We start from the raw sequence: 8,836 nt of genomic DNA on the forward strand, positions 1-8,836 counted from the left end.
ACACACTGGACCTTCCTTCACCAAAGGAAGCCGAGTCCTTGACCTCATGATGGTTTTTTTTACAGAGTGCTTAGGAGAACATGTGGGATGAAATCAACGGCAGCCCTGGTTTGTTTTTACTGCGGGGACCACCAGAAAAAGTCTGGGTTAAGGTCAGGGGTCAGGCCCTAAAATGACCATAAAGAGAGGCATAGAAACTACAAAGAAACGCAAAAAGTACTAAAATAGATGCAAAGTGGCTAAAATGACCATAAAAAACAACTACAAAAGCATAGATGCAACTACAAAGAGTCAAAAAGTGACTAAAAGTGACGACAAAGTAAAGGCAACTACAATGAATCATTCAGCAAACACACTCTTGTCTGTGCTCCTAATGGGAGTACTTGTAATTTTCTGTGGGAGCAAATAGATGCATATATATATATATGTATACACATATATATATATATATATAGGACTGATAGTTGAAGAAAAAAATAAATAATAAAAAAACAAAATATATATATATATATATATATATAGACATATATATATTTATATATTTTGGTGAGCACACAAGTTGCAACACTGTGCACCACAGAGCGATGAGATCATTCTTGGGAGTTAAAAAATCTAAATCAGTTTTGGCCATTACTGGGGATATGGGTTGGGAATCACCAAAGATCCGACATAAATGTCAAATGCTTTTTGGAATAGACTTGTGAACATGTCTGATCAGAGACTGATATTTCATTGGGACATTTTGCATGGCCATCCATGGGCTAAGGGTTTGAAATCTCTGTTTTATATGACTGACCTGTCTTTCATTTTTCATAACAGGTTACTTTGTAATATTCAGGATATTAGGACCAAACTGTTTCTTATGCATAAAGAAAAATGGTCAGTTGACATATGGTGTAAACCACAGTTACGTTGTGTTTTAGGAAAGGAACCTTCTTTGTAGCAGATGTTATTTGCCAGGCCTGGGAGAGAAGAAAGAATGTTCAGTTGAAGATTGAGCGGTGAATAATAATAATAATAATAATAATAATAACTTTATTTATATAGCACCTTTTAAAAACAAGGTTTACAAAGTGCTTCGACAGACAAGCCAGCAAAACAGTGCAATAGAAAGAAACATTAGAACAATCATTAGGATAAAACTAAACAAAGAAACAAAATGAAATAACAAGAGACAATAAAAAACGAACAAAATAAATTAAGTTTTTTGTAATCAAATGTGACTTATTTATAAATAAATAAATAAATATATATATGTGAACAATGACATTTTAGAGACCCCAAAAATGTAACAGTTAATATGATTAAATAGTTTATTTAATAGTGTTTCATCTTTATCTTAAATCTACAGAACTCCTGAACAAATATTTTTTAATTTAAATTTTGTATTTATTTGTATTTGTATTTATTTTTTATTATTTTATTATTATATTTTTTGTTTATTTATATTTTTATTCATTTTTATTATTTTTTATTTTTTATTTATACATTTTTTATATTTTTTTATGTTTTTATTTATTTTATTTTTTTTGTATTTATTTGTATTTGTATTTATTTTTTATTCTTTTTTATTTATTACATTATTTATTTTTTATTATTTCTTATTTATACATTTTTTTTATATATTTATTTATTTTTATTTTTTCTATTTATTTGTATTTTTGTATTCTTTTTTATTTATTACATTTTTATTTTATTTATTTTTTAATTTATTTTTTTGTATTTATTTTTTTTTTATTTGTATTCTTTTTTATTTTGTATTCTTTTTTATTTCTTTTTTATTTATTACATTTTTATTTTTTTTTTATTTTATTATTATTATTTTTAATTATTATTATTATCATTATTATTATTATTATTATTATTATTATTATTATTATCATTATTATTATTATTATTATTATTATTATTATTATTATTATTATTATCATTATCATTATTATATTATTATTATCATTATTATTATTATTATCATTATTATTATTATTATTATTATTATTATTATTATCATTATTATTTTCTGAGCGGTCATCAAGCCACCACCACCCCCGGCGCATGCGCACTGTGGGTGTTGTCGTGGTCCCGCGTCACTTCCGGGTTGGTCTCTGCGCTGTTTACATCCGGACAGACGGGACCTGTTTGAGCGACATGTCTCCGGCCGCTGACATCCACGCACAGCTCGCCTCCATCGTGGAGGTGCTGGCCAACACGGCGGTGGCGGAGATCTGCGAGCTGGTGGACGGCGGCTACGCGGCGCTGCAGCTGGAGATCTCCCGCAGCCGCAAAGAGAACGAGGCGCTGCGGAGGAAGCTGCGGCTCACGGAGCTCAGGGCCGCGCGCGCGACCGCCCTGCGAGCCGCGGGCACGGCTCATCACCCGGGCAACGGGCCGAGGAGAAGCGCAACCCCGGGAGGTAACCGTGTTGACGTATTATGGGATGGAAGAGGAATCAGGGAAATCATTTAATAATAAAAATGTTTAATAAATAAAAAAAAATAAAAAAAAAGAATACAAATAAACACAAATATAAATAAAGAAGAATACAAAAAATACAAATACAAATAAATACAGAAATAAAAAAATAAAAAATAAAAATGTAATAAAAAAAATTAAATAAATAAAAATAAATGTAATAAATAAATAAATAAAAAAAAATAAAAAAATAAAAAGGAATAAAAAATAAAAACAATAAATACAAATAAATACAAATACGAATAAAATAAAAAAAAAAAAGAATGTAATAAATAAAAAAAAATAAGAATAAAAAAAAATACAATACAAATAAATAAATATAATTACAAAAAAAAAAAATAATAATAAAAAAAAATATATAAAAAAATTATAAATAAGAAATAATAAAAAAATAATAAAATAATAAAATAATACTAATAAATACAAATACAAAAAATAAATAAAAAATAATAAATATATATATAAATAAACAAACTATACATGTTATGTTAATATATTGTGTTAATAATTTTAATAATATTGTGTTCGTATTCATATTGCTTTTGTATAATGAAAACTGTATAATAAACTATGAATTAATGAAGCATTAAGATAGTCTTCCTGATTGAACTTACTCTGATTTTCATTTGAATTTACAGTCATTTTATTAAATAAAAAAAAGTTTTACGCATTATGAGCATTCAAAAGATAAATACACAGTGTTGGATCCATAACTTTAATGTGTCGTAATGACTTACCTGCTCCAGGTGAGGCGGTGCGGTCCAGACTGTCCCACCAGGAGACCTCGCGGTGCAGAAAACCAACGGTGAGCGGAGCTGCAGGGATGTTAGACGTTCTCCTCCTCCTCTCTCTCTTTTCTTTATTCTCTCTCTGCTCTGATTTACAGCTCGCTGCAGGCGAGTCGACCAAAGTGACGGCCGCAGTTATCAAAGTGGAGGACGACGACGACGAGTCCTGGTCCCAACCTGAGCCGGACAGTAAGCACACTGATTTATTCTGCAGGACTTCAGCAGGTTCAACTAGTCAATGTAACATTTACTTTACATCTCTCCTGTCCATCAGGGGGCGACTCCTCTGGTTGTATAGAAGTCTATGAGAAAATGACTCTACTTCTCTCTTGATTTATTCCCTCAGTAAACATTGTAAACATGAGTTTATGGTCTCAATCTCTAGTTTCAAGTCTTCTTCAATACAGCATGATGTTCATTTAGTAAATGATGCTCCATTCAGAGTCAAACAGACCATAAAGCAGGGGATGCTTTAGGGCGGGGCTACACACTGATTGACAGGTCGACACCAGAGACGTATACGGCGTCTCTACGTCACTCCTTCTCAGTCCATATATGGTCGCTTCCTGTTCACTGGTTGCAAAAAAAACAACATGGCGACGGTCAAAATTCAAAATGCTGAACTCGAAGCTTCAAAACATCAGTCGTCTTACCAAAAATAAATAGAAGGAATAATAATTATTTATTAACAAGTCAATTTTAAATGTGAATTGTTTTACAGTTTTATTTTTTTATTACACTTAAATTGTGCAAAATGCATGCTTTCTGTAAAAGGAAGGTTATCTGTTTTTATTTATTTTGAAATGTACTGCACTTACATAGTCTGTATGAAATGTGCTATATAAATTATTATTATTAATATTAATAATTAAAGTACTATTTCATGTGCTGGTCAGATCACCGTGTACACATTTGACAATCTGCTTTTCTTCCTCTCCAGAAGAGTTTTGCCGTGTCGCTGACGGACAGGTGCCAGAGACAGAAGCCCCGCCCCTCTGACCAAACAGGAAGTAGCGGACGAAGGAGGCGGCGGTTCGTCTCTGTCGTGGCCAAGCGGAGAAGTCGGCTCCTCCTCCACGTCCGTCCAAAACACCCTCAGCGCCAGCCAGAGGTCTGAAACCGGCAGCTACGACTGCCTGATGTATGAGCCGCCGATCCAACATGGCGCCCTCAGTACCCAGAATCCTTTGGGTCAGGATCCCAGCTGCTCCTATGCGTTGAGCACGAGTGTTTCTGCTGCGTCTGACTCGTGCAGCGGCGGCGGCGGAAGCAGCAGCTTCCCTTTCACCATCAGTGAGGTGAGTCTGTCCGTGGTGGAGCACCAGCAGCCTGCAGGTCTCCACGGCAACCAGCAGAGGGCGCCGCCACCCGCCGCCAAGTCTCGACTTCCTGGGAGGAAGGAGATGACAGATAGACTCCATGCTTTCATGAGAAGGGACAGGGGGAGACCTCAGGACGGCAGCGGCGCCGGCGGGGAGGAGGAGGAGGACGGCGGCGGGAAGACGTTCAGCTGCAACTTCTGCGGTAAGACTCTGGCCTGCCTGAAGAACCTGAAGACCCACATGAGGGTCCACACGGGCGAGAAGCCGTTCGTCTGCCCGCTTTGCGGCAAACGCTTCTCCGACTCCAGCAACCTGAAACGCCACCAGAGCGTCCACACCGGCGAGAAACGTTACGGCTGCGTGCACTGCGGGAAACGCTTCGCCCAGTCGGGGTCGCTGAAGGTCCACATGACCGTGCACACCGACTGCAAACAGTTCAGGTGCGCGTTCTGCGGCAAGACCTTCATCTCAGGCAGCCACCTGCGGCGCCACGTCACCGTGCACGCCGCGGAGAAACGGTTCACGCCGACGTTTCAGTGACAGGCGGGATTATGGGAATATGGCAGAGGTGCAACAGATCGTAAAACTCACGGATCGGCTGAAAAGAAAAAAAGGAGCAAATAGACTTTTTTTTTGCTGCCAATACTAATAACCGCTTATTGATGATCCATATAGATGTTTGATTATAGCAGCTGGTCGACAAGGATCCAGACAATTTTTTTTTTCAGCGTCCCAAAAATCATTTCAACGCCAAGTCAGTAAACCATCAACATTTTTAAATGTTATACTTTTACTTTTTTATAGTAATTTATTGTGTTTTTTTTCTTCATATAAACACACAACTCAAATTATACGGAAATAAAAGATTGTATTTTTATGGATAAAAAAAACTTGTAAAAAGCTCATAATTCATCTCTAATATCTATTTTATATTAATGTGTGGCCCTTAACAGGTGAATCCATCCATGAAGACATGACGGGACTTTCTCTTTCTGAATCTGTTTTAGGAGAAACAAACGAGCGGTGTTTAGTTTTTGTTTGAGGTGATGTTCAGCTCAGCAGACATGTTTGAGGACGATGTCCAGGGGCCCAACATCTCAGGGGCCTCCCTGGACTTCAGCTACAAAATGTTACTCCAAAGAGACAGAAACCTACCAGGAGGAGACTCTAAACAGCCACAGAGAAAAATAAAATAAAGTACAAAGAGACACAAAACAACTACAAATACACATCGCATCTTAAAAGAGATGCAAAACAGCTGCAAAGAGACACAAAGAGACTACAAATAGATATAACAACTATAAAAGAGACTCAAAATTACAACAAGGGGCCAAAGCAACAACAAAGAGATGCAACAAAGCTTCAAAGAGAAACAAAGAGACAAGAAAAAGGGCAAAACAACCACTAAGACACTCAAAATGACTACAAAGACACTCAAAACTACAGGGAGACACATAGCAACTACAGGGAGACATAGCAACTACAAGGAGACACATAGCAACTAAAAAGAGACTCAAAATGACAACAAGGGGCCAAAGCAACTACAAAGAGATGCAAAACAGCTGCAAAGAGACTACAAAGAGACTACAGAGAGACAAAATCGCTAAAAATAGACATAGCAGCTATGAAGAAATGCAAAATGACGACTACCAAACAGAGAAACTCAAAGTGGCTACTAAGAGGGGAGCCTCATCAGAGAGTCTGCAGGTTCTACATGTGACCTGATGGACTCAGCAGGTGTTTTTATTGAAGACTTCCTGTTCTCCACATCAGTGGGCGGAGTCTCAGATGGTTTTAAAACCATTGGATACAACAGTTTTCAAACAGTCAGTTGAATCAAATGTTAAGTTTGAAATCCACAACCGGTTTTATTTTTTTATTTTAGCAGTTCAATTCTGCACGTTTGAAATTGTTTTGAACAGATTTTAGGAAACAGAATGTCATGTTTACATTTTGAGATTCACGCATTGACGTTGATTTTTTTTTGTCAACATTTTCGTTTTGTAATAAAATCTTCTTATGAACTGTGAGAGGAAGAGCTGCTTTTTTTCATCGCCACCATTTCATCTTTTAAAAAAATGTATTTCGTCATTTTACATGGACAATAAACATTACTTTTTTACCCACATAAAAATTCTAAGATTTCAAAAAAATAAATGAATTTAGCAAATAAATTAATAATTAATATTCAATATAATAAAAAATAATGATAACCCTTCCTTTTTTAACATACTGGATAAGTCAACAATGAAACAAAAGTGCACTGTGAATGGCCTCCAAACAGACTCAAGTTTTACTTAAATGTTCTCTTCTTGTTGCATATTTTCGACAATCTTTAAAACAATTTGGTTTTAAGTGCTAATCCAGCTATGTTTAAGCATGCAAAACAAACATAACATTTTCCAAAAAACTACCGCCCAAAGACTATCAAATTTATAACACACTACTATTAAAATCACAATTTAAGAGAGTCTTGGATTGGAGGTTCGCTCCAATTACTTTAATAAAAATAAAAAAAACACTGGAAAAAATGTTTAATTTAATTTCAGTGAATGTTATCAGTCTTTCTACTCTTTTGGATTGAGCATCCAAATTACAAAAATCATTTTTTCCATAAAAAGCAACTCTGTTGTTATGAATAATCCACAGATCACAGCTGTTTTCTTTTAAATACTTTCTACCTATTCTCTGGATTATCTGAGCCCATTTCATAAACCCCCCACATTTTTAGAAATTATTATAGGATCAAGTCTAATTGTTCTAATTGTACCAATTCAGATTTTTTTCCACAGTTTTGCTTTAAATACTTGTTTATTTTTAACAATACTGTAAAATCAGTGCATAAACTTTGTCTCTTAAATTCACATTTTTTATTTTTATTTGATGTGCTTTTTTTCTCATCTGAAATACAAGCATCAGGAGTTTAAACAGTTTACATGTTTTAATGAAAAACAGCTAAATTGAGAGCTTTGATTTTCAGTATTACTAATAATAAAATATTCCTTATTGCTTACTTTCTTGAACGACAGTCAGTCCTTCGGTGTATTTCCCTCTTATTTTGTATTTGCCATCATTTCAACCAGCAGAGAGTTTGTTTCTTCTTCAGTTATTTAATTTGCTCTGCAGATTAAACATTTAAAAAAATCCAAAACAAACTGAAACATGCAGGTTACAGAAACAGAAATACACGGTTTGTCTTTATAACAGTATTTATTGGATGATAAACATTTATTTTAACTTACACAAAACAACGCTCTTTCACTGACAAATATCTGACAATGTGCAAAATACTGTAAAGATTGGATCTTAAAATGCAGCGCCACCAACAGGCCGAAAAGGGCGACCACTCATCATCCTAATCACTAAAGTACTGTTTGTGAATTTAGAGTATTTACTTATTTAAACACAGTGATCAACACTGTGAGAACAACTACATTTTCCATTGATTCATACATCATTTGTTCATTAGGGCAACAATCTTCTTCATGTCTCAATTTAAATTTAAATCTACTTTGGGCGCCGTTTGAAGTTCAATTTTTACAGTTTTCAGACTTTAATAAAATGAAAAGTACAGTGGAATAAACAAATGGACTGATATAATAAGTGTAGTCACAAACAGAGTATCACATTTCCATCGTTGGAAACAAGTGCAGTCAATAGAGACAAAAAATAATTATATATATATATATGTGTATATATATACGTGTGTGTGTGTACAGTAGCTGCATTACATCACAAACAAGAGCTTATCTAAAGGTTTGATTCATTCAAGAAAATTCATATTAAATGTGTTTTCGTAACAGAAACTTTCAGTAAATGCTATATTTTACAACATGTCTATTATATAAAAGAAGAAAGAAAAACTGTGACAAACTGCCGAACTTGATCCACATTTAACTTTGATCATTTAAAGCTGCATGTTTTTGGCCACCAGGGGGCAGAAGAACAGACATGTTACCAACACATCCAGCAACATGATCGTTCTGTCTGAATGGTGTTTGTGTGAATATAAGTCCAATATTTTCGTCGTTTTAGCTCCATTTTTGGTCTCCACCAACCAATATCTGGCTCCTATTTTCAGCCGTTAACCAAAACCAGGAGCTGAAAGAGGCTAAAAAGCTTCTTAGAGCTGCAGAGTTCAGGCAGTGTCACATTACATGTTGTATATTGATCCACTGATCAAAAACTATTGACAAGTGCAGCTTTAAATACTAAGTTAAAAGTCATGCAGAACTCTATTAAAAAATACTAGTA

The 8,836-nt window shown here is 34.8% G+C and overlaps 1 protein-coding gene across 1 annotated transcript; it reads left to right on the plus strand.

Moving 5' to 3' along the window:
- The first annotated feature begins 2,071 nt into the window (after positions 1-2,071).
- On the plus strand, positions 2,072-5,490 carry LOC129116998 (zinc finger protein 135-like). Its single transcript, XM_054627604.1, has 3 exons — positions 2,072-2,413; positions 3,219-3,449; positions 4,230-5,490. The coding sequence occupies exons 1-3, from the start codon at positions 2,149-2,151 to the stop codon at positions 5,120-5,122; spliced, it is 1,389 nt and encodes a 462-aa protein (XP_054483579.1). The 5' UTR covers positions 2,072-2,148; the 3' UTR covers positions 5,123-5,490.
- Positions 5,491-8,836: the final 3,346 nt, after the last annotated feature.

The sequence above is a fragment of the Anoplopoma fimbria genome, chromosome 3 (assembly GCF_027596085.1).
Source record: "Anoplopoma fimbria isolate UVic2021 breed Golden Eagle Sablefish chromosome 3, Afim_UVic_2022, whole genome shotgun sequence".
NCBI lineage: Eukaryota > Metazoa > Chordata > Actinopteri > Perciformes > Anoplopomatidae > Anoplopoma > Anoplopoma fimbria.